Genomic DNA, 27,672 nt, shown 5'->3' on the forward strand with positions numbered 1-27,672 from the left:
ACAGTTCCATCTATCTGTAGTACTGGTAGGGACAACAGTGACACCAGGGCAGAGAAGCCCTGACCCAGCGAGAAAAGATAAGAGTATGGACGTGGGGAGGCCTGGCCTCAGCCCTCTATCTGCAGCAACACCAAGCAACAGAAGAAGTTTGCTGGGAAGGCCCCAAGCTTTCCATTCTCTAGAAAGTGACAGCCCCAACTCCTTCATCTACAATCTCTTTTAACATCCAAGGACCCCCCATACAACTGCTAGGTCAGTCTCTCCTTCATGTTATCCCCACCTGCAAGCCAAGGACTCGTCCCACATATCCTACACACCCTCAAAGACTTCCATGACAGATCTCAGTTGGCCAATAAGGAATAGAAAAGGGGGAGGGGCTCTATTTGAAGAAAACGGGCTGACCTTACCAGAGAAAGAACCCCCAGGAAAGTAGCCCTAAATTCATTCACCCCATCATTAGAGAAGGGAGTAAGAGCTACCACCCAGGGCCACTCAGGATGTACCGGCCAGCTGCCACTTCTCTCTGCAGTGTATTCCCCATTTCCTTGCAATAACCCCACTCAGTGTTCAAAGATGAATGAATGTTTACAAATGACTTTGTGATTCACCCCAAGAGCCTGCCCTCCTGCTCTATAACACCAACCTTCCTCACATCCTCTCTTTTTCAAGGCCTCGCTGGTGGCCAATGAAACAACAGCCAAGCCTTTGAATCCTTCCTAGACCAAGGTTTCCTCTGTCTTTATTGGAAAGACAAATATGTTTTTTCAGGATTTTTTTTTTTAATGAGCTGCCTCTATTGGACACCAGCCTTTTTTTTCTTTTTTAAAATTTTATTGAATCACTGTCAGATAGATACAAGCTTTCATGTTTGGGTTACAATCTCACAATGATCAAACACCCATCCCTCCACCAGTGCACATTCCCCACCACCAATATCCCGGGTATACCCCCCCCTTTCCCACCCTCCCCATGCCTCTAAGGCAGACTACTATTCCCCATACTCTCTCTCTCTACTTTTGGGCATTATAGCTTGCAACACAGATACTGAGAGGTCATCATGTTTGGTCCATTATCTACTTTTGGCATGCATCTCCCATCACAACTGGTTCCTCCAGTCATCATTTTCTCAGTGATCCCTTCTCTATTCCATCTGCCTTCTTTCCTCCACTCATAAAGCAGTCTTCCAACTATGGAGCAATCCCTCTGACCCTTGTATCTACCGCCTTTGGATGTCAGTCTCATGTGATGCTACTCTATACTACACAAATGAGTGCATTCCCTCAATGTCTGACCCTCTCTTTCTGACTCATTTCACTTAGCATGATACTCTCCATGTTTATCCATTTATAAGCAAATTTCACGACTTCATCTTTCCTAACAGCTGCATAGTATTCCATTGTGTAGACGTACCGAAGTTTCTTTAACCAGTCATCTGTTTGGGGGCACTCTGTTTCCATATTTTGGCTATTGTGAACAGTTCTGCAATGAATATATAGATACAGATGTCATTTCTACTGTGCTCTTTTGCATCCTTGGAATATAGTCCCAGAAGTGGTATTTTGTGGGGTCATATGGAAGCTCAATTTCTAGTTTTTCAAGGACTGTCCATATGGTTTTCCAGAAAGGCTGGACCAGCGGCATTCCTACCAACAGTGAAGGAGCGTCCAGGACACCAGCCTTTAATTTCAGTAACTCTCCGCCTTTCAACTCAACTTTTTTTAGGCAAAGTGAATGAGAGTAGAAAACAGATCAACAGAAGTCTCCTGAAAGCCTTTCCTCTTTCACAGATCAGTCAAGCTGTCACTTCACCCTTTAATTAGGAACACATTATTTTATTGATCCTATTACACTGGATATTGGGGAGGGGGGGCTGCATTAAGATCAGCAGAAGGCATCAGGCATCAAAGCAAACAGAAAATGAAGAAAGAGAAATTAATAGTGACACAGTAATAGGCATTTAGAATAAAGGCCAAGAGTAGAAAAATACACTCTAGATTTAAAAATTAAAAGTTGTTTAAAAATAGAAACTTTTAAGAAATCACCAGCAAATATTATATTTGAACCTGAATAAAAATTACCTCCAAGTAGTAAAGGATGTGTTGAAAGTCAATGCTGTTTTAGAGGTTTCTCTTAAGCATTTGTTTTGTCTCACCAAGCAGTACCTCAACACTTCCCACTCTTGAAACACACACACACACACACACACACACACACACTCACACTCACACACACACAGACACACTCCCTGTCTTGAGTGATGGTTAATTAACTATTGATGGGTCCTGGAGTTCTAGGGCTTCCCAGGTGACAGCTCAGTATTCTTTACTAATCGTTTAATGAAAACACATCCATGAATAATGAATCTAGCATTTCCCTAGACACCCATGCAACCTTTGTAAGAGTAATAAAGGCAGCCATACGTACAGTTATACAAAGTGTGGTGCCTTGACAATGTTTACACAAAATAAGTCACAGAGGTTACATAGAAAAGAAAGCTCTAGTTTCTGAGACTGTTCTTAAAAGTTCTACATTTAAACATGTTATACTAACAGTCTATAATCATTAAAGTAAAAATCAAGGTTATGTTGAAAAATTTAGTATTATTAGTGGGTACTGAAGTCTCAAACGGAAGAAGCATAATTTCGGTGTTAGTAATCACAGTTTCAAAATTTAAATTCTGAATTAAAAGAAACACACCTCTATAAACATACTTGCAAATGGTCTACGTACTGCAATGGTGCTGAGAAAATCATGGAATACAACATTTATAGCAGCACCCCTGAGTCAGTGCTCAATGGAATGCTTGCTTTGAAGAAACTAAGTTACTACAACCAGTTATTTGAACAACTAAAAGAAAAAGTTCTTTTCTTCTAAGTGTTCATGTTTAAGAAGATATTGATAATAAGGCATTAATCAAAGTCTTAGACAAAGATCTGTTTTTTTAAGTTGGAAGTTCTAAACTCTACAGTGTTCTATTTATTACAAATCTTTGGATAAGTTGTTTAATTTATTAATCCTAACTAGCTACACTTACACAATAAGAATAACAAAATTATAGCAGCATTTGTACTTAGTTACTTACACTAAACCATAATTACGACTACAACCCTGAAGAACACTAATTCCATCATTACCTGGGACCATCTGTGTGAACTAACTCTGTGATTTTCTTATCTTGTTTTCTGTTTTTGTTTGCTTTCTGGCTTGGAGGCTATACCTGGCAGAACTGAGGGCCCATTCCTGGCTTTGTGCTCAGGGATTATTTCTGGCATGGCTTGGGGAACTGTATGAGGTGCCAGGGGTCAAACTTTGGTTGGCTACATGCAAGATAAGGGCCCTATCCACTGTACTATCTCTCCAGCACCTTAGTGTTTTTTTTTTTTTTTTTTGAGCCATTAGAGCTATACCACCAGACCATAGGGGGCCAGGGAGTGCCTAGTATTGAACCTGTGACCATGTATGACAGATATGTCCTGTAATCCTCTGAGCTAACTCTAGGGCCCTGGGACTTGCTTCCCACACATGCGTACTATAGTACTATATTGTACACTCTTGGTAGTCCTCCAAGTATGCTGATTTTCCTACTATGAATGCAGAAACAGTTCAGAGTGGTTTAAATAACTTGTCAAAAGCCACACGGCTATAAAGAGGCTGAATGTGAATTCCATCCACACCTTGCAGTCTAAATTTTACTTTAGATACATTATATTCTGTTTCATCTACTCTATGTATAAATATATACATATATGAACATATATGTGCAAATATTTTGGCTTTTATGCAATACATTGAAACTAAATATTATGCATTACATATATATTTGTATGCTTTTAATTCTAAAATGTTATACTAGTGTTTCATTTTTATTTTGAAGTTTAATCTACAGAGCAGAGTAGGTAGTTGGTATCTGAGGAAAATGAAATCTACGAAGGTCAAGTAAATCACTATTAACATAAGTTAGTCATAACAGTGGCTAACTTAATACTTACTTCTTTTAGACTATGCTATTAAAATCTATTACAAAGACCAAGCTACAGTAGTTGCCCACAGGCTTACTTCTAAATACACAAACTGACAATGATATCTATATTTAATAAAGGCAGAAATCTAACCCTATGGTACTGTTGAAAGAAGAGAAGATCCCTTTATTAGGTACACTGAATTTTGATCTTTCAAAGTGGTAATGTATTATCTTTCAAATTAAAAAAAAAACCTGTGTTCAACAATGGCCTATCAACAGAAAATAATAAGATGCTTGTCGGATTTTACTTATCTTGATGATTCTACATGAATGATAATAACAATCATGGAGTAGAGGTAGTCAAAAAAAGAACCAAATATATACTCTATTTCAGAATTAAGACAGAGGGGCAGGAGGTTCTGAAAGATATGCACAGCAGTCTTAATTCAAATCAAAGCACAAATTTCCAGCTGTCAAGCCTCCCAGCTTTCCCCTACTCTCACCGCCATGAACATGAGGCTGAATGGAAGGAAGCGGACAGGGGAGCCCGCTCCGAGGGAGAATGACATGTCTGGGGAACAGGAGAGGCCGCTGTTTCCATCATCCATAGAACACCTTGGCAATTCTTATTTCATCCTGAGAAGGTGATACTTACTCTTGCACTGCTCTGGCTATGGAAAGGGCCGTAGATCCGGTTTCATTAACGCTATCTAAGGTCACATTTGGCAGGTCATCATCATCACTGTCACTTTTACTTTGTCTGGGAGATAGGCCTCGGGGGTCCATTTGTGCTGGGAAGAAAAGGCATATATAATGAATTAAAATTAGTGTGCAGAAAGTTAACCTTGTCCTGGACCAATATCAAGCTACGGAACGTCTCTTCTGCTTCCACGACACACAAGGAATTCTTTCGAACTCCCAGGTGGTAGTGGAAGTGATGCATTTAAAGTTAACTGAGACCACTGACTCTTGTCCCTTGTTCATTTGATTCACAAACCTCCGTTCGCTCCCAGCAGTTTCAGGGGAAGGGGATAGAGTAGTAAGAACACAATCCATAATATTAGCAACTCCTGAGTGATCAGAAGCTAAGTGGCTGCTGGGCTGCTGTTCAACCCTCCGGCTTCTCCTTCCTGCTTCTTCCCTCATCATTCTGATCATTTCACTGTCCATTAGCACTTCTCCTGGAAGGTCCGGAGCGTGGGGGTCAGACGTGATTCTATTTGTCCATAGCTCTCATAATAGCATCAAGAACAAGGGCTATCTTTCCTACTCCCCAGAATCACTGTCTCACAGTTCCTTATTATTGTGAGTGGACATTTAAGGACAGAAATTGAGAGAAAGGGCTGCATGTAAAATATGCCTATATAACTGCTGGAAGTATGATTCATCTCCATTCTGACTTTCTTTTTTAAAAATGCATTTTCAGTTATGCTTCTCTTCTTACTATGAACTAACTAAAGCAAGAACAGCCCACTGAATTGACCCCTGTTGGTCGACCATTAGATCCTTTCAAGTGAGAGGAATACTGCCAATATTTGATACCCTAATGTATATTTTAAAAAATTTCATTGCATTGCCACCTCCTTTTCTTCTACATACAGTTGTAGCAACCACTGCTTAGGATTTCCATCAGCCCTTAAGGACAAAAAGCAACTTTTAAATGAAAAGTCCTCCAACTAGCTACAAAATTGCATTTTTAGTATATGACTTCAACCCCACCCAGCTCCAACCTGTTTTTCTGTTCCTCAAGTCCATTTATATAAGATCTCAGAAACCACCAGTGCTGGGGCTGAGGAGATAGCACAGCGGGTAGGGCGTTTGCCTTACATGCAGCCAACCCAGGTTTGATTCCCAGCATCCCATATGGTCCCCTGAGCACCATCAGGGGTCATTCCTGAGTGCAGAGTCAGGAGTGAGCCTTGTGCATCGTTGGATGTGACTGCCCCCCATCCCCCAAAAAAAAGCAAAAAGAAAAAAGAAAAGAAACCACCAGTGCTTACAAAGAAAAGCAGAATGTACTTCAACTCACAGTTACCATAATATTTGTGTCTACTAGTATTTTCAGTGTTTTGATTTGTTTGTTTGCTTTTACTGTGCTACATTCATTACAAAGAACCCAAAGGAAAGGTTGCTATTTCACCATTTTTAGCCATAAAAGAACAATTTCTCATGCTTCTATTTAGCACATTCTTACTGAAACTGATTACGGAGAAACATTTATCTGTTTAACCTAGTGTACCAGTGTACACAGCTAACGTTCTGGCTTTAAGTAGAAACATACTTAATGTACCCTGGGAAATGGAATGGTTGGTTGGTAAAAGCCGGTTAAATTAAAAGAGAACATAACTAAAGTCATCTAAAATGGTGGTCCCCAATGAGGGCAAATTTTGATAAAGGTAATTTTGCCCCTTCCAAGAGACATTTTGATCTGTCACATCCTGTGGGAAGGAAGATGTTGCTAGCCAGTTAGGGACGCAGAAACCAAGGAAGTTGTTTCAATATACTGGATGGTTAGTGCCCACGACAAGAAATAAATTCGCCTAAAAAAGTCCACAGCACCTAGGGTGAGAAACTTGGATTTAGAGCTTTAAGAGTTTGGACATATACTTGTACAACAGAACTAGTTTGAAAGTTACTAGTCGACAACTAAATTATACTAGGGTATCCATAATTTCTGCCTCTGTCTGCTAAGAAAACAAGTTACTCTCATGTGACTCAGTACTTACCACCACCAAATACAATACTGACACTCTCTAGTGCCCGGAATTATGCAGTGAAACTTAAGAACCATTGCATGTCTTTGGTCTCCACGTGGAAAGAAAAAATGGACTATTAATATCTGATCTCAAGGAAGACTTCTCAGTAGACTAAGAGGGAAGTTAGAAAAATTCTCATTTGTCTTTCTTTACAGTTTTTGTTTTGTTTTATAAAAACAAAAATAAAAAGAAAATAAAGGTCTCAGAAGAGAGTGACACAGAACCTCCTGCCCGCTCACCAGGCTGTCTTCACCGGGACCCCCTCGGTGGGGGGCGGGTTGAGTTTCCCTACCCTCTCCCCCTAGCAGAGCCCCAGCAGCCGAAAACCTCCAGAACCCAGCTGCAGCCATGCTCAAGGCCACTCTTTACATGCTCTGACAAACGCATGAAGGAACCAACAGAAGAACCCAGGTATGTGGGACCCGTGGCTGAGAACCCCAAGACTGCTCAGATCAGGACTAGGCCTCCTCCACTCAGATCTCCCATTTTCCAGTAGCTTGGCAGTCACACCCACAAACTGTGCCTGGCTCCATGTAATTTCATCAATGGCCAAGATTCAGAGATTATAATACAAAGCTCCCGAAAGAGAGCGATGCAGAATCTCATGCAGCAGAGCCTGGCAAGCTACCCATGGTGTATTTGATATGCTAAAAAACAGTAACAATAATGGGCTTCATTCCCCTGACCCTGAACGCGAGAGGGACGAATGAAGACATTACTGGTGCCTGCTCGAGCAAATTGATGAGCAAAGGTATGACAGTGACAGTGACAGTAATGTAGTTTTTTTTGGTCACACCCAGTGGTGCTCAGGAGTACTCTTGGCTCTGTAATCAGGGATCAGTCCTCACAGAGCTTGGGGAGCCACAGAGGTGCCAGGAATTGAACTCAGGTCAGCTGCAAGGAAGGCAAGCGTTCTACGCACTTAACCAGAAATTCTATTTTTCTGTGGAGGATACCCAAGAAATGCTGAGAGACCCTTAGGCCCAACTGCCCTGGAAGATGCCATGGTTGGTCCTGGAAATGCAGTGCTACTTGGACCCAGTAGTACTGGGGATCACTCGGGTTACCCAGAGGATGCTCATGAACCTCTCAGACTATACCCAGAGGTGGTTGTTATGTGAGCACTGGAGAACAATGCACTGGGGGCAGAGGTTGAACCCTGGAACTCACACATGCAGTGCATACATTCCACCCTTTGAGCAATTCCCTGGCTATCGGGAAGTTATTAGTAGAGAAAAGCAAGCAGTTTCTCAAATGTCTGACATCAGAGAATCACCCGAAGGCACTGAAGTTACTATCATTTAAGATGGACTTTGGTTTTCAGGCACAGAAACTGTCTCAGGATAACTTATTAAATAGAATGTTCTATAAAGAGACTAAGCAACTCACCGACTGAAGGACAACATGAGTAAGTAGCCAAGCACACAAGTGGCACATGACTCAGGAATGCAATAGCTATGTGAACAAGAAATTAAGGTTTTCTTTTTGGGTAATCTTCTCACAGAATGATTCATTTAACAGATTTTCACAGCGAGTAAACCATGCCAAGACAATGAGTACTGGATCTATCTAGGCTTCCAGATCACATATTGTGTGATGTTACATATGTCAACAATTTAAGATCTAAAGTTGTTGAAACATCATGCGCTCCTGCGCCAAGATGCCAAGCTAACAAACATTCCAAGGAAAGAGAATATTCCAGTAGCCGCATGTTGTCAAAAACTAGCAGGTAAGTAACACAACTCAAGGATGAGACAGATAACCAACAAGCAATCTGGTTCTGAAAGATAAAGTCTAGCTGGGTGAAAGATTCCAAATAACATGCATCTATTTCTATATGTTTCTATCTTAGTGAAAGTTTAAAATATGTTAAGTAGGATATCTTTTTCCGATGTACTTTTCAGGAAGATCATAATTGTGACTTTCTTTCCAATATTTTCAATAAATATTATGAAATACATCTGCCACTGTCATGCTGGGGAACTCATTTTATCCATACATTCATTGAGGCTGAGGAAGTAATTAAAAAGCCTTAGAAAATCTGCATTGCTGATTAGGTCAGATGATTAGCTTATCTCCATACTTGCATAATTCCACTCTATTTTTATTGAGTGTGCAATGGAGACATCCACCCCAGTTAACCTCCATGAGTCTTTGAGCTATTCAACCCATTTAAGACCAACTGATTCTCTGGGGAACTAATTCAAAGAAAATAAAAACTATGCTTTCATAGTGAGCCCTGAAACATAAACAATTCCATAAGTAAAGGGGCAACATATGATATATACGAATCTCGAAAAATTTGCACTTGAGAGGGCCCGAGCAATAATATAGCGGACAGAGCATTTGCCTTGCACATGGCTGACCCAGGTTCTATCTCTGGCATTCCATATGGTCCCCTGTGCACTGCCAGAAGTAATTCCTGAGTGCAGTCAGGAGTAACCCCTGAACAACATCACTGGGCGAGATCCAAAAAACAAAACAAAATTTTACATTTGATATTGTTCATTTTACATAAAAAAGCTCTTGCATCTAGTTCATCCCTGTCGATCTGGCCACTCCTGAGAGTTGAACATACTGGGGAAAAAAAAAAAAAATGTGACTCTTGTTTCTTATGATGAAATCCCTGAGAAGCTCAGAAAGAACCTAATGGTTGAACCTATTTACTCCTTCAAAATTTTACCTATGATAAATTGTTACTCTAAAAATCTGCTTCCCCCCCTCCTTGGACCAGACAGATAAAATTGACTCCTGCCGAAACTGGTTCAATTCCCAGCACAGAGGCAGATGTGCTCAGATGAATAATCCCTCAGCACAGCTGGGTATAGCCCCAAATCAAAGCTAACTAACCAAACAAAACCTAAAATAAACAAACTTCCCCCACTTCTGGGGCGAGAGAGATAGTATCGGAGTTACAGCCTTAGTCTGGCAGACGGCAGTTTCGGGTTCCTTCCGTGGCCTGTATACGGGGATATGATGTCCTGAGCCCCTCCTGGCATGATCCCTGAGTAAAGAGCCAGTATTACACCTTAAAAAAAATTCTGCTGGGTGTGAATTTTATTTTTTAAATAAAAAAAAAACAGAAACAAACAAACAAAATCCCCTTCTCAATGATGTCTCCTACATCCCTGTCCTTGTGTGTCCACTTTCCACCAGGACTTGTGTGTCCACTTTCACTAGGATTCTTGACTTGGCTATAAGACCTGGTGTGGCCAAAAGAATCTGTGAAAGCACGGCAAAATCAGAGATTTGAAGAGTTGCTATCACACGATGTGGCCTCTCTCTCTTGCTGGTTTGGGGACAGAGCCACCGTGGACAGCCTCTCAGCAAGGCCTTAAGCCAAGCTATTCAACAGGGCCCAGCTAGAAAGGGTCTATGAAAGTGACCATTTAGAACACTGGTCACCTTCGTGGAGCTCCATAGGTGACACCTGGTGAAAGCAGCCTTGTGTTCTCATATCCTGGGTAAAGCCAACTCAAATGTCTGGGTCCTGGAATGCTGTGAAACGAGTTGTTCTTGGGCTGGAGAGATAGCACGGTGGGTACTGCACTTGTCTTGCATGTGGCCAACGCAGGTGTGATCTCAGTACCTCATATGGTCCCTCAGCACTGCCAGGAGTGATCCCTGGCCTAAGCATAGCTGAGTCTAGCTTCCACCCCACCCACCCTCTGTCCCAAAAGAAATGCATTCCTCTTTCAGGAGCTAGAGAGATAGTATGGAGCAGATGCTACTTGCCTTGCATCACGCCAAGTCCAGTTTCAATATGGTCCCTCAGCACTGCCAGGGAGTGGTTCTTGAGCACAGAGTCAAGAGTAGTTCCTGAGCACCACAAGCTGTGGCCAACAAACACTTCCCACTCCCAAATGAAATGTTACTCTTCTATTGCCCATGCAGCAGTAGAAAACCAACATGGCATGTTACTCTCCCCGCTCACCCTAGAAAGTTGATTTTACATGATTGTTATGTGGAATCATCAATACTCTGATTACCCCCAGTTCATCACACTCTTCTCTGATCCCCTAAAGGAACCTTGACATTCAGAGGCAGAAATGAAAGTGGATTATCCCTCAAGGACAGTAGACACAAATGCCCCATAGTTGGAAAACTGTCTCATGAGCTGGTGGAGAAGGCAGCTGGAATAGAGAAGGAATCACTAAGACAATGATGGTTGGGGGAATCTTTAGGGATGAAGTGATGTGAGCTGAAAGTAGATAAAGGACTAAATGTGATAGCGTCTCAGCATCTGTATTGCAAATCATAATGCCCCAAAGTAGAGAGAGTATGGAGGAGATTGTCTACCATAGAGGCAGGGGAAGGGTCGGAAAGCAGTGAGAAAAGATATACTGGGGACATTAGTAATGGAGAATGTGCACTGGTGGAGGGATGGGTGTTTGAACATTGTATGATGAAACTCAAACAAGAAAGCTTGTATCTCACAGTATCTCTGTATCGTATCTCACAGTGATTCAATTAAAAAAGTATCGTATCTCACAGTGATTCAATTAAAAAAGTATCGTATCTCACAGTGATTCAATTAAAAAAAAAAAGAAGAAAGTAGATTGTCCAAAAGGAACCTTGACATTCAGTGGCAGAAATAAAAGTGGACTTTAATACAAGAAAGGGAACCCACACCCCATCGTCTGTGCTACTATTTTTCGGATGCCAAGTATTCAGGGTGCATTTCCAGGTATTTGGGCCATGGAGGCACTCCCACTCAATGTGCTGGTGGGGCAGGAAGTTTTCCACGAAAATTCTGGCTCACTGCTCAGTGAACATGATCTTTCTCAACTTCTCTCCAAGCTCAGAGCCGGTAGGAGGCTTTGAGGGATGGATTTTTCCAGACGTGTGGCTACCCAGAGTTCTCTGGCACATTTTCTTCTCTTCCATCCATAGGAGGTGTTTCACCTTCACTCTTTCCTTCTATAAAACAGTGGCCAGACACACAGTGGCAGGCATCGCAATTCATCTCACCTTCCCCTTCTCCCATGAGGTGCCGAGGTGCTATTGATGCCTGGGGGGTGGGGTGGGCAGGTGAGGGCTTTGGGGGAGGTGGCTCAAGAGGTGGAGCATATAGCAAGCATGCACATGGCCCTGAATCCAAGTCTCAGCATCTTCTGCCCCCTCCCGCCTTCCAGCACTAGGATAGCCCTGAGCGCTGAGCCCTCAGTTCCACACCCCTGTAGGCCTCTTCCCTCCAAACACAGATGAGGGTGCATTCGCTTTTTAAAAATAAGGATTAAGTCAGGGAGATGCAGATCAAAACAATTATGAGATATCATCTCACAGAACAGAGACTGGCACACATCCAAAAGAACAGAAACAACCGGTGTTGGCACGAATGCAGGAAGAAAGGGACTCTTCTTCACTGCTGGTGGGTTTGGTATAGCCCAGCTGACTGGTCCAGCCTTTTTGGAAAACAACATGGAAGTTTCTCAAAAATCTAGAAATCGAGCTCTCATTTGACCCAGCAATACCACATCTGGGAATATATCCCGGAGATGCAAAAAAGTACCATAGAAATGACATCTGCACTTGTATGTTTATGGTAGCACTGTTTACAATAGCCAGAATCTGGAAAAAAAGTCCAAGTGCCCTAGGACAGATGACTGGTTAAAGAAACTTTGGTATATCTACACAATGGAATACTATGCAGCTGTTAGAAAAAATGAAATCATGAAATTCGCATATAAGTGGATCAACATGGAGAGTATCATGCTAAGGGAAATGAGTCAGAAAGAGAGGGACAGACGTAGAATGACTGCACTCATTTGTGGAATATAAAGTAATACAGTAGGAGATTAACACCTAAGGAAAATAGAAATAAGGGTCAGGAGGATCGCCCCATGGCTTGGAATCTCATGCGCAAGGGAAAAGGTAGCTGGGATGGAGGAAGGAGCACTAAGTGAATAATTGTTGGAGAGATCACTCGGGATAGTAGATGCTTGCTGAAAGTAGACTATGGAACAAACATGATGGCAATTTGATACTTGTATTGCAAACCATGACACCCAAAAGGACAGAGAGAGTAAGAGGGATTGTGCCTGCCACAGAGGCAGGGGGTGGGAAGAGGTGGGGGTGGGGGAAGGGTTACTGGGAACATTGGTGGTGGACAGTGGGCACTGATGGAGGGATGGGTGCTTGAACATTGTTTGACTGGAATGCAATCATGAAAGTTTTTAAGTCTGTAACTATATCTCATGGTGATTTATTAAAATAAAGAAATATTATGTTCTAAAATAAATAAATAAATAAATAAATAAGGATTAGGGGCCAGTAAGGATTAGGAGCCGGGTAGATAGTACAGTGCTTGTCTTGCACACAAGCAACCTGCATCTCATATGGCCCCCCAAGCATCACCAGGAGTGATTCCCAAGGGCAGATCCAGTATTTCCCCAGAGTACTATGGTTGTGGACCCAAAACAAGCAAACAAAAAAGGAGGATTAAAGGCTCCACTAATTCCTTTAGGCCTAAACTGAGCGATTCAGCTATTATTTTTCGATGAAAAGAAGGTATTCTGCAAGCCACTGCACGTCACATGCATTAGAATATCTAGGTCCATACTCTGGAATGATGGAAGGGCAGGAGGGCCAGGATGAGCACAGACGGACGGGGAGGCAGCAGCCTGGTGTACGAGCCTTTCTCTCCCCTCCCTCAGGTGTAGGCAAGCTGCCTCCTCTTGCCAATGGCCTCACTGACCAGCCAGCTTACAGCTGCTACAGCTGGCAGAAAGGGGAGTGGGAGAAAGGATGTGGTGGTGGGCGGGGGAATGCGGAATGTCTGTCACAGTTTAACGCAGTTTCTTCTGTAAAAGAGTCAAAGAAGGGAAGGGAAGGGGAGGGAAAGGGATGGCAGGAGAAAGGTGTGGAGGGAGAGGGAAGGGGAGGGGAAGGAAGACCATGCACGGCTCCAGCTTCTGAGAACAGGGGTGTGACTTCTGGTCTTGCCACTGGCAGGGACAACTGGTTTCCTGCCTCAGATGTTCCATTTCCTCCACTGCCCGTGCTCAGGTGGGCAGCCAGGAAGAGATCCTATGTAAAACAGTGACTACCTTGCTGACACTAGCTGCCAGTCACCTTGCTCCTCTGTCCTGGCAGTTAAGTTGACTATTTAAGCCTCTTTCCAAACACTCTCAATTCTCACTGTCTTCTAGACTCAGTCAAAAGGGGCACTTGACTGGGTAAATGCAAATATATGGAAAATACCACTACAGAAAATGAACGTACAGAAGATAACATATAAGCCAGCACTTCCTTTGACCAGAACATTCTTTTAAGTATTCAACCTACAGGCATTATGGGACACTAATGAGAATCACACATGGTCCTGGGAGCGTGGAGAAAGGTTGGCAAACAGGTAGATTAAAAATCCCCACACTGCTCTCTGCATCCTGGGCTGGGTGGTGGCGTGACGGCTAAACACACCAAGAAAGTAGGGATTGTGGGTAGATACGGGACGTGTTGCGACACCTCCCTCAGGAAGATGGTGAAGAAAATCGAGATCAGCCAACACGCCAAGTACACATGCTCCTTCTGCGGCAAGACCAAGATGAAGAGACAGGCTGTGGGCATTTGACACTGCCCTGCACGAAAAGTGTCCCCGGGGGTGCCTGGACCTATAATACCACTTCTGCTGTCACAGTCAAATCTGCCATCAGAAGACTGAAGGAATTGAAAGACCAGTAGATCTGCCATCAGAAGCATTGCTAGCCTATAATAAATGGGTTAATTAAAAAAAACATCCCCACACTGAAAACAGAAAGGTGTTTCCCCACCCCACACCCCCCGCCCAACACACACCAAAATTTTAAGAAAGCAAACTAAAAAATACTAGCAGACAATGTTAAGTGCCAGGAGAGAAAAATAAAACAGGAAAAGGGGTGTGGGGAGGGGCTGGAGAGATAGCACAGTGGGTAGGGCGTTTGCCTTGCACACGGCCGACCCGGGTTCAAATCCCAGCATCCCATATGGTCCCCTGAGCACGGCCAGGGGTAATTCCTGAGTACAGAGCCAGGAGTAACTCCTGACAATCGCCAGGTGTGACCCAAAAAGCAAAAAAAAAAAGGGGTGTCGGGGCAGATGAGAGGCAGGTGGATAGTTCTAAAGGGGCCAACGCCAAAAGCATTTAAGAGATGATCCTGGGCGAGGGCCAGAAGAGCTGCGAGGTGTTCAGAGGGGGCTGCAGAGGGGCGTTCTAGCCAGAGCCAGTGACAGGTGCTGAGACTCAGAGGTGGGAATCCTGTCTTATGTGCCTGGGGCTACAGCAAGCCTGAGAGAGCTGGAGCAGAGACAGTGAGAGCAAAGCAGATGAGCACAGAGAGAGGAGAGTGTCAGGAGGACGGAAGGCCTGGAAGCCGACGCAAGGATTTCAGATTTTCCCTGAATGGAAACAGTCCTTGGAGACGGGAGCAGAGATATCATTTGCTGTGGAGCTCGTTGGGCGTAGAAACTGGAAGTCCAGGACTGGGGGGACACATGGACATTTTCAGTGACATTACACTGACTATTTTCTAAAAATAGAAAAGGAACCAGCAGAGGAAACCAGGTGTGTGGGACCCGGGTCCGAGACCTCCAAGCCTGCTTGGAATCGGGACTGGGCCTCTTCCACCCAGATTCCCCATTTTCCAGTAGCTAGGCAGTCACACCCAAGGACTGCTCCCGGTGCCATGTAATCCCACCAACAGCCAACATCCAGAGACTATAAAACCAAGCTCCCGGAAGCGACATCTTATAATCCAGTTCTCCCTCTCGGAGAACTTGGCAAACTACCAAGAGTTTCCTGCCCCTATGGGAGAGCCTCACAAACTCCCCATGGTGTATTCATATGCCAAAACCAGTAACAATGATGGGTCTCATTCCCCTGACCCTGAAAGAGCCTTCAATGCAGCACTATTGGGAAGGACAAGTAAAGAGAGGCTTCTAAAATCTCAGAGCTAGGACGATGGAGACTTTACTGAGACCACTCAAGAAATTCCACCATCAGTGGGATGATGATGATTTTCTAAAAAAAAACCACTAATCTTTGCTTTGTGTTTTGGCCACCTCAGACTAGCTGCACACAGATGCATTAACACTCAGAAAGTTAGTACCTGGAGGGCTATATATTTTTACTATATTTGTACAACTGATCTGCTAACCTCATTTGGCTTCAGAATGCCAGTTGTTCAAATAGATGCCTGATTTTTCCAAGTCCAAGACATATGATGAGAGAAAAATTCTAAGTAAATAAGCTGGACTCCAAGGATGGTGAAGTCCAAGATGAGAAGTGGTACCCAGGGGTCCTCCTACACTTAACCATTGCTCGCCTTGCCTCTCACTTTACTTCTGCCACTGCTAATGAGACTGCACGACTCTGCAGATAGCAACTGTGATTGTCTAAGTAACCCAAATGAAGATTTACAAATGCAATCAATTATGGAAATCCGGAGACGCTGGTACTTAGCAGAGCTAAAGTGCATTTTATTCACTTTTTCCCCCCAATTTTTATCTGCACATTTGACAACATAATGGCTTCTGCTCCCGTTATGTTAAAAAAAAATAACCTCATAATATTCTGTTGCTATTTTCTCCTGCATGGTCCACTGCTCAGCTGCAATGATCTCAAACTTCTCCAGCGCTTTTCTGGACCTTGGTCGTCTTCTCTGCCTGGAGGCACTGTAACAGTTCCTCCCTTGGTTTGGGGAATGAGCTTTCCTAAGGCCTGTGGGCCTTGCCACCTGTTTTTGTAAATAAAGTTTTATTCAGTCATCCGCATTTATTTTGTCTGGCTGTTTTAGTTGTTCCAATGGGAGGGTTGAGTAGCTTCACTGAAACCATATGGCTTGTCATAAAATAGCATCTGGCCCTTTTGACAAAGCAGTCGCTGGCTATTGTATATTATTTGATTCTCTTGGATCTCTCCTCTCATTTAACTTCTCCATCTCCTCTTTCAGCACACATCTAAAGGTCTGGTTTTACTCCTGATTCCCCACTCGCCAGGTACATTCTTCTTTCTACCTCTTTCTACTGGTGAGCTTGGCAGTAGTTTCACTCAATTTCCACATCTACCATTTCAATTTCAGAGAACACCAAGCCCAAGTTCTCAGCTCAAACCTCGCCCTGAAGCCTACCCTCGCATCTGCAGCATTCTACTCCACCTGAGTGTCAAAGAGTCATTTTCAGAGGATGGTTCATTCTTTTCAAGTCCTATTTGACTTTTTATTCCCTCTTTGAGTCACCCAGGTCCAAAACTCATTTCTTTTGGCATTCCTATTAAATCAACTGCTAATTGCTATTGCATTTATCCCACCAAGTTCCTGGGCCATCCAAATTTTAAGGCTGTTTTTCTTTTTTTTTTTTTTTTTTGCTTTTCGGGTCACACCCAGCGATGTACAGGGGTTATTCCTAGCTCTGCACTCAGGAATTACTCCTGGCGGTGCTGGGGGACCATATGGGATGCTGGGAATCGAACCCGGGTCGGCTGCGTGCAAGGCAAACGCCCTATCCGCTGTGCTATCGCTCCAGCCCCTTTAAGGCTGTTTTTCAATGAATTTTCTGTAGCCTACACTTATCCCATATAGAATTTCTCATGTATCAACACTTTCCTCAAGACATTACTAATTCACTCAGAACTACGGCCCCCAAACCCTTTATTCAACTATATTTGGCTAATCCTTCTTACATACAAATCAATAACAAAAATCTACCCTTCTTGCAGAAGACTTCCATTTTAAAATAAAATACAATACTTTATATCTATAAAATTATACATTTATTTCTATATTTATTTATGGAATTCCACATTTTCCATTTCTCATTATATAAGGCTTATGTATTATATATAAGGCCTTATTTAGTATAATAAGCACCTATTTATTTTACCTCCCTATTATATCCTACTTCTTGACTACACCAATTACACTCCTTTATTCTCATTAAAATATATTATTCACTGATGAAGATGATGGTGATAATAAAAATCTACTTAATATGAGCACAGTGCTTTCCATTTGGCAAAAGACTCTGCAATACAATGATAAAAGTGTCCATTTCACAATTTACTTTAAAATTATATCCTGGCTTAGAGTCTAATATTAATGTTTGTGGTGGAAAGTTATAGTCATTAAATTACGATTACTCAGTAAAGTGCTAGAAAATTATAAATTTGGCTTGAATAGATCATCAGATGGCCTGAGAATAAAAATGCTGTGTTTATTCACTTTTAAGCTAAATTATATTTAAAAAGCTTTTCTTTCAAGAAGTCATTTAAAAGACTTCAACATACCTATCATTTCTATAGTATGAATAAGTGCTTAGAAATGGTAATGAAAGGATTCAATCCTTTGAAAATGTAACTTAAAAATAAGCATCTGTTGACCGAATCACAACAGTCAGTGATTACTATTTTCTTTTTTCTAAATAATCAAGCTAAGACTACCTTTTGTATTTGTAAAAGGAAAATGAATTTCGATGCCCTGTTGTGTTCACTGAAGGAAAGTTTTGGAGTATGAAAGCCTTTTTCTCCTCTTAAAAAAATTTTGGGTCACACTTGACTGTGCTTAAGCATCATCTCTGGCTGGACTCAGGGGACCACATGTCGTGCTGGGAATTCAGGTGTGCACAAGGCAAGCATGCTAGTAAGTAGCCTTACTTTCCTGCTCTGGCACGGCATAAGGGTTTTGCAATTGCAAGAGTTCCTATCATTTTACATGAATTAACATGCTTGTACACTATGCTTGGTGATCTTATACAACTTCTCAGAGTCAACCAAGGACCCTGGATTCTGGGAGCACTGTGAAATGCCATTATGACACTTTTCACACCATCTTTCATTTCTCAATTCGTGAAAACTGCTCAAAACTTAAGCCAACTATCTCTAACTGCATTATTCAAAATTAACCCAACTCTAGTCAGAGACGATTTAACATATTAAATAATAAAGTCATTTGTGGTGTCTGAATCTGGAGAATGAGATCACCAAACTCATCATCACCTGCACTGCCCTGGGAAGATGATTTCAGGCATTAAACCGGGGCCTAGAGAAATAGTTTGTTTCACTTCATGGTCTTTCACTCTATTTGTGCTTCCTAGGTTGTGGACTGGGCAAGTCTGCATCTTCTTAGGAAACAGGCTGATTAAGATGGAGTGTGCCTCCAGACTGGCCCAGAGTGATAATTCTCAGACGCCCACTACTGCTCTATAATCCTCTCTTCTTTATCTACAAAATGGACTTTCTGTGATGAAGCAGACAGAAAGGACATGAATCTGCCATCTTCCAATCTGCTAGCTTGTTGACAACAATCTAATTATTATTATTATTATTATTATTGTGTTTAATAGTAACATGACCATAACTGGCAATGATCAGGGCTTACTTCTGGCTCTGCACTCAGGCTTCTCTCCTGTTGGGATTTGGGGACAATATGGGAAGCCAAGGATTGAACCTGGGACAGCTGCATGCAGGCAACCTGCTGTACTAGTGTCCAGGCCCCAATAAAGTTTTCTTAAATATCAAAATACATGCTTGCGATCTGCTACAGAATAACTTTAAGTACCAGGGAAACATAGTGCATGCCTCACTTTCTTTAGATACTTGAAATATTTAAGAATAAGGGAGAAAAATCTAAATCTAACCTTGGCCTTAACAACCCTGCTTCTGTAACATTTACAATATGCATAATTATTTGGCTTAAAGATGACTTACCAGGGGAAGGTTCTTTGATACGGTTTACATGTAAAAAAGGGTAAAACTAAAATAGCTGTTTCTGGTCATTATATCCAATTATCCTTGATGTAAAAGATAAAATGTGAAGAGACATGTGACACATGATCTAGAATTAGCTTTCTCATAAATTTGTGTTTAAAGGTAATTAGAAGTTACAGTTTTTCTATTACATCATCATTTTAAAGCAATTTAAAACATCTCCTTAATGACCACCTTATTTATCCACCCAAAAGATCTTGAAGAACCTTGTTATTTACTGCAATTTCTTTATATAATTAAAAAGTAAGCTATCGTACACAGAGTTTGCTCTTCAGCATTTCTGTTCTCTATTTTGTTTCTCTTCCTTCAGGTTACACAGTGATCTTGGGTAATTTTTTCAGTCGTCTTTTCTCCTTCGTGCTATGCAGGTAACTCAAGTAACACTTCCCTCCAAGAAATGTACTGCTCCTTAAGTCGCAACACCATGGGTGACCTCTGAACTGGGGGCTCTTTCCTTTGGACCACTCTGGGTTTATTATGCTTATCTACAGGGCAGTGCTCTGCTCCTCATAGTTAATCTTCTTGACCCACTCAACTATAAAATTATTGTTTTCTCTTTTATCGAATCACCGTGAGCTAATTACAAAACGTTTATGTTTGAGTTTCAGTCATACAATGATCCTATACCTGTCCCTCCACCAGTGTACATTTTCTACCACCAATGTCCCCAGTATCCCCCCCCACACACACACACACTCTATCCCACCCCTCCCCCTGCCTTTATGGCAGAAAATTTCCCTCTTACTCTCTCTCTACTTATGGGCATTATGGTTTGCAATACAGATAGAGGCCATCATGTTTGGTCCTTTATCTACTTTCAGCACACATCTCCCATCCCAAGAAATCCCTCCAATCATCATTGACTTTCAATTATAAAATGTTTGCCTGTCTGTACATTGCTTCCCTGCCTAAACCAAGATGGCCTGTCGATCAAATTGATATATAAATAGAAAAGGATAGTAAAGAATAGGCCAATTTTGGGTTAAAACAAAAAGTTTAAAAATGGGAATTAAAGATATAAAATTTTAAAATTCTAAATCTTTTAATGCGGTAGTGCAAATTATATTTAATTCTGACAAGACAATAAAAGAAAGATAATAAAAAGAAAATGATAATTTATAATTATGCTTATTTAATTAATAAATGAGAAACTTTCCCCCCATTTAAATAGGATAATATGGGGAATAAAATTCTGGAATTTTATGTGATGTCAACAAACTTGATTTAGTTTATAAAGTATAACTATTATATGGTTTCATTTTAAAGATATGAACGTGCATGTATATGGTATGTTCATTGTACAGTGCCTGCTCAAGCAAATCGATGAACAACGGGATGACAGTGCTACAGTGCTACATATATGTATACATATGCATCAATAAGCAAAGTGTAAAATGCTTTTTTGAGTCTTTTTTAACTTGTATTGATAGCAGATGACATCCTGGTCCCTACAGACACACAGAATTCTACATAAGCTATTCGTCAACTGAGCAGCAATAATGTGGCTGATATTTCTCATATCTTCTGTTTAACAAGACATAGAATAAATAAATATTAGCAAGTATGTCTTGAGTCTATGATGGTTTACTCTTGCTGTTAGTCATTACAGATGATTCTATGCTCAATAGTTATCACAACGGAAAGTACAGAACACAGGAAAAACAACTAGCTCTGAACCATTCACTGTTTATTTAGACTTTACACAGAAATTCAGTTTATTCCTTAAAGCAGATCATACAAAATTATATAGTTAAAACTAATTTAGATTATAGTTGAAAGGGGCTTACTAGAGCAAAAAACAAAAAAAATGATCAAAGTCAGCTAAGGAGGACATAAATAGGCTGTTACTAGTGGTCCTAGAAGCAAGGTGGATAATGAGATTAAATCACATAATTAGAGGTGTTACTACTTCACATTACCATAAGTTATATCAATGACACAAGCACCCCACAAACTGATGCACCACCAGTTAATGCTCATTTATTAAATGATAAATGGATTGTGTTCCATTATAAATAATCATTAACTTAGAGAATGTGTTGGAAAACACTATCTTCCACATATCTTACCCATCAACTGTGGGGAGTGTACAGGCTATTTTAGTCTTTGAGAAATGCAATAAAATAGAAATAAACTAAAACAGAAAAGTACTAATATTAGGCTTTGTAGAGAAACAAAAACTAGAAAATGTCTAGTCATACTATGAAGCTATTTTCTGTAACCAAACACACATTTTATGGAATTTATTTTTCAAATTTTAAGAAGGCATTTCTGAACATCTGCTGTATACGCCACAATAATTTCTAAGACTGTAATACTATAATGATTATTAGCTATTAGCTAGTGCTCAGAATTTTATTGAACTCATTAATCTAAGAAAAATAAATATAATTATAACAGCAATAATAAATGCTGGCTGTATTTTTACTTGGTGATTTCCCCTAGTGTTTTTCAGAAAATAACCAGTACTGAAATAAAACGAAGGAGAACAAGTCTGCCTGTGCTGAAAATGTCCATCTACCCAATTTCCTGCTAAAGAGAGCTCCAGGCAGAGAGCAGACATGTCCAAAAATGACACAGATGTCCATCTCTGAAACTCAGTGAACCAATTTGATAAAATCGCCTTGCACCTAGAAATGTTAACCTACAGCTTGAGGCTGTTGTTTCTAATGTTCCAAGATGCCAGAGAAATGAAAAAACATAATAATTACATAATGTGTACCATCCTGGCAATGTGTAATGATAGGAATTATGTCACGCAATATATACATATATATGATTATGTATATATGGTTTTATATGTATCCAACAAATTGTAAACCTCAACAAAAAGTAAAATGATTTTAAAATGTATTGATGAAATATAGAATTGACCTATCTAATATTGATCATTCCCTGAGATCTCTAAGGCAGATATTTGTTTTATTATTAAAACCAAGCATAGCAAGCTGGCTTTAGCACATTCAAAAGTTTTTACTTTGTTTAAAGATTAACCATGACTAAGCTATGATCTTATAAGGTACAAAAGATATTAAAAACCTCAGTTTCATGTATATAAGACAGGTAATGATTGCATACATTGGTTATTATAAACTTAAAGGTAATGAAAGTAAAGTACAAAGAACACATAGACATTCAATAAAGGTTAATTATTTAAATGATTTTTAATAAATATCTGTAAAAGATTTATTACACACTGTTTCCTATTTCAAATAGATTGACCATAATTTAACCTTTCTTTCATTACTAATGGTCATTACTTCAAAAGCAATTATTTTGCTGTAATAAAGCATTATCTCCAAGGACTAAAGAGCTGTGTAAGCCTATTTACTCCAATCCCGAAAGACCTTGCTGTGATTTTCTAAGTTCTTATTTTAATAATAATTTCCACACCTCTGTTGGCTGCCACTTTTCTGCCTTTAGTATACATACCTGCAGAAAAAGTGAGTTTCCAAGTTTAAGCAGGAGGTCGGCATAGGAAATTCTCTGGGGTTATTGAGTATCTGCAGACTGGTAATGCAAAATCAGTATGCCCATTTTCCTTTAGTAACCAGAACTAGAGAAATTGAAATGCTACAAAATCTTCGTGGCCACTGGGAATACATAATAAAATGTATTGTGACATTTGAGGAGGTCCAAGTTATAAAAATAAACATTGAGAAATACTCCTCTCCTTCATTTTCCTCTGCCATTTTTTGGTTCACTATTTCCGCTCTCTCTCTCTCTCTCTCTCTCTCTCTCTCTCTCTCTCTCTCTCTCTCTCTGTGCACAGCTGGAAAATCATCTTCACAGGGTTATCTAAAAAGCATATTTAACATAGGAGATCAATGACTTTTTCCAAGAAGGACCTCAGATCCTCTCCTTTTCAATGATGCACTGTATGTGTCATGCATGCAACCTATGTCTTATCTCCCATGCAACATGCATGAGTGGTTTATAGCTTGTAATTTAAAATATACACTCGTCATCTTTTATGTCCCCTGCAGTCTCTGCCTCATTGCTCACTCTTTGCCTAGCGTAGATGACTTCAACTGATTCTCATTAGCAAAACCATATGCTTCTTTACCTTTCACCTCAAATACCAACTACTCCAAGTGTATTATAACGTATGATTTCCTCCAGAGTCCCATTCTTTTTTTTTTCCTTTTGAGATTTAAAACCTACTTCTCTAGATTTCCTCTGTTTTAAGGAGCTGCTTATAGAGGACAGATGCAAAATAGTCATTTCAGACAAAGGCCACACCTGAGGCAATTAGGGAGCCCTTGGATTTAGCACAGAAGCATCAAAATGCAATCATGAACTGCCAATTCTGCATGCAGACAAATTGAAACAATTCAGACAGAGCTGTTTCAGATTTGTTCTTGAGTTTGCTTAATATACCTTTAAGATTAGAGTCCCGAAGAAGGAAGCCAAATCTTTATTTTATGACTACAACAAATGGGCCCACCATGGTAAATATGTCATTTATTCTTTCTCACAAAGAAACATTCACTGCACAGTGCCAATAAAAGTAGCATTTCCCTTCTACTTAAGGTTTGTTAGATGAAATTTATGTTTTTAAAATGCACTGCAAACACCAAAAACTGATTGTGCCATTATCAGCTTTTAAATCAAAACAGCTTGCTATCTGGTAAGGACAGGAGAACCGGTCGATTTATTTCATAAAACTTTATGTACAAAGAGACAGTGTCTATGAACTTAATGGAGAGAATATAGAGTCTGGAGGGGTAATTCGTATTACAATTTATAGCAGGATTATCCATACTCCACAGTTTTCCGATTTTATTGAGATTTTATGGTAGTATGATGCTGATGCAGTTAACTGCAGTGGATAGGATGTATAATTTGTTTTACTCTGACTGGGAAATGAAATTGTCGTTACTATTATGTAAGAAATCTGGGAGACTTTATTAATTGCTTGGGTCCAACCAAAGTCATTCTTTATCCTAGTTTTACCAGTGAAATATTTTACCAGGTAAAAGAACAAATAAGAATGGCTGTAATTTTCATAGAGCAGTATTTTTTTCATTAAGACCATTTGGGAGTCTTAAGAACATTTCTGTGCCACAGGGGTTCAACTCCAAAAACGATTAAAACCTAATCATATCATACATATATAATGTATAACCAAATATATTCTCTGATGTTACATATTTTGAAACATAGCAAATTTGAGAAATAGCAGAAATACTACACTCAGGAATCACCAGGGAGTTACAGATATTTTTTTTTTACAAAATAAAATAGTAATGGCTTTGAGAGTAGTATTTAACCATTCTGAAAACATTTACTGTCTGTCATGTGTCAGGATGCAGAATAAGCAATGTGACAAGGATATTGATATCATTATAATTATAAACTATTACATAATGTAAATGTTCTTAGAGTTATATTAATAGGAGATGTGACACAAAATTATATATATGAAATGTATTTCCTAATTTGTATGTGCTTTTCCAGAAAATAAGGAATCTGAAGTGGTCTTTAACCAGAGAAGAAAAGGTCTTCCAGGGAAAGGGAACTATCTGAATAAAGGTGGAGCTATTATCTGGACTAGCCTTGGAAATAGCAGCTGGGGCATGTTTGATGAAACAGCAAATCAGATTGGCAAGAGACAGTGGAGACTGACTCCCAAGATTTGAAGAGCTTACTGAGTAAACTTTTTTTTTCCCTTTGAAGGTCACACCCGGCGACGAACAGGGGTTACTCCTGGCTCACGTACCCAGGAATTACTCCTGGCGGTGCTCGGAGGACCATATGGGATGCTGGGAATCGAACCTGGGTCGGCCCTGTGCAAGGCAAACGCCCTACCCGCTGTGTTATTGCTCCAGCCACGCTTACTGAATAAACTTTTATGTAGCTAATTCAACTATTTCACTGTACTAAGGGAAGGTTCCTTGGAGCATCACTGGCCACAACATTCCCAATTATCCCAGAAAGATACTGGATTTGCACCAGGCTATATTCATTCATTCAATCATTCATTCATTCATTCATTCACTATTTTTACCAGCATATATTTATTTATATTTTATTTGTTTAGGAGAAGGGTTTTGGACACACCCAGCAATACTCAGGAGTTAGTCCTATCTCTGTACTCAGGAGTTACTATTGGTGGACTTTCGGGACCACATAGGATATTTGGGATCAAACCCTTGTTGGCCACTTGCAAGGCAAGTGCCTTACCCTCTGTACTATCTCTCCGTCTCCATCATTCATTCACCTTATCAGTACTTATTGGTAGTAATGTCAACATTTAATTCCATTTAATGTCAACTAATAATGAGCAATTACTAATATAATCTGTTGGAGAAAGAGTAGCTAGAAGATTTAGATGAATGGGGAGGAGATTTAACAACATATACAACATGATGTAAATGGGACCCAGAGGAATTAACTCTTATTACAGGTCATTTTGACATATCTTACTAGAATTTTCCTGCTCCAGGAAACTGAGAATACCATATACCATTGAAATTAACATTCAAATTCTGAATTTTTCCCTATGTTTCTCTTGATTGAGAAGTTAGTTATTCTGATGAATTCTCCAAGGGCTACTCTGAGTTATTCAGTTTCACCAAATTTCACATTCCATCTTTTTTAAGTTTTACCATCTAAGGGCATTAACTGTCTATTTTCCTTTAATTGTTTTTCTAACCAACATTCAGTATAATGTGTTATCAACATAGACATTTGTCATATATATTAATCCAACAAACAACAAATGCAGTTCAAACTTATAACCCACACATACACACACACACACACAGACACACGCACGTGCATCGTATTGCCACTAAAATAATTTCCCACAAATGTATGGGATGAAAGGTAGACCTGTATCACTGTCATCCATTGCTCATCGATTTGCTTGAGTGGGCACCAGTAACGTCTCCATTGTGAGACTTCTTGTTACTGTTTTTGGCATATCGAATATGCCACAGGTAGCTTGGCAGGCTCTGCAGTGCAGGCGAGATATTCTCGGTAGCTTGCCGGACTCTCCGAGAGGGATGGAGGAATTGAACCCAGATTGGCCGCATGCAAGGCAAAGGCCCTACCCGCTGTGCTATTGCTCCAGCCCCAAAAGGTAGACCAGTGAGTAAACTTTAACTTTCTTGCTCAGGTTCAATTTAATAGTAGATTTTTTAAGAAAAAAAAATACACACTAGGTTTATAAAACCAAAGTAGATGAGTTAGATTTCAAATCCAGTTTCATAGTTTACTTAAAATGGACATAATCCCAGCACTCCCTTAAAATCTCGATGTAAGCTAAATGTGAACATCTGGGAGCAATAATTGAATAAATAAATAACTAGATTAGACCGCCTGTGCTTTTGCTGTTTAAAATTCAACCACTAGATGGCAGTACAAAGACTGCCATTGTTAGTAATGATTGCTTAGTCCTTCCACAGATGTCTCTTCTGGAATGAGGAAGAGTCAAGACTTGGGAAAACAAATGGAATGGCAGAGTAGGGAGGGAAGTAGAGAAAGGCACTGGGAGAAGGAAAAAGATGAGGGGTGGGAGGAAAGATGGAGACTGAGAGGACAGAGGAAAGTGAAGACAAGAATGGCTCTTAGGTAACTTAGGTAACTCGCAAAGGTCAAGCTTCCACGGCCACTCAAGGTCAAATCAAACAAGGGACAGAGGGAAAGAGCTCCCCGGCCCCAGTGAGCAGTGGGGAGAAGGCAGAGCCCCCAGTTTCTCATTATGGGCCTAAGAAAGGGGCATTGAGGCGAAAGAAGAGTGAGGAAGGGTGAGATACAGACTGGTGGCTACTAGAAGAAAAAATAAAATCTGCTTCTGGGCTGGTTCCATGAAGCACACTCCATTAAAATTTTTTTTTTGTTTAAAACTGAGTCTCTTGCTCTTGCGCCTGGCTGTTTTCACCAGGGCCCCTTGGAGGCGGTGGGCTGAGTTTCCCTCCCTGCCCTGAGCAGAGCCCCTGCAGCCAAAGACCTCCGGAGCCCAGCCACAGCCATGCTCAGGCCCTTCACCACACGTTCGGACGAGTTTCACGCATGAAGGAACCGGCAGAGGAACCCAGGTGTATGGGACCCGGGGCTGAGATCTCCAAGCCTGCTCAGATCAGGACTGGGCCTCTTCTGCCCAGATCCCCTATTTTCCAGTAGCTAGGTGGTCACAACCAGAAACTGCCCCCGGCACCGTGTAATCCCACCAACGGCCAATATCCAGAGACTATAAAACCAAGCTCCCG

General features: G+C 40.7%; 1 protein-coding gene and 1 pseudogene across 5 annotated transcripts in view; one reads left to right on the forward strand and one right to left on the reverse strand.

Moving 5' to 3' along the window:
* Window positions 1-27,672, reverse strand: part of KLF12 (KLF transcription factor 12) — a 724,988-nt gene that overhangs the window by 145,140 nt on the left and 552,176 nt on the right. For all 5 annotated transcript variants that reach the window (XM_055142719.1, XM_055142658.1, XM_055142836.1 and 2 more), the window contains one exon: window positions 4,617-4,752. In XM_055142719.1, the coding sequence (XP_054998694.1) occupies window positions 4,617-4,752 (136 nt within the window). The remainder of the gene's footprint in view (window positions 1-4,616; window positions 4,753-27,672) is intronic.
* On the forward strand, window positions 14,117-14,400 carry LOC129400838 (60S ribosomal protein L37a-like; annotated as a pseudogene).

This window comes from Sorex araneus, chromosome 1, assembly GCF_027595985.1.
Source record: "Sorex araneus isolate mSorAra2 chromosome 1, mSorAra2.pri, whole genome shotgun sequence".
Lineage (NCBI taxonomy): Eukaryota > Metazoa > Chordata > Mammalia > Eulipotyphla > Soricidae > Sorex > Sorex araneus.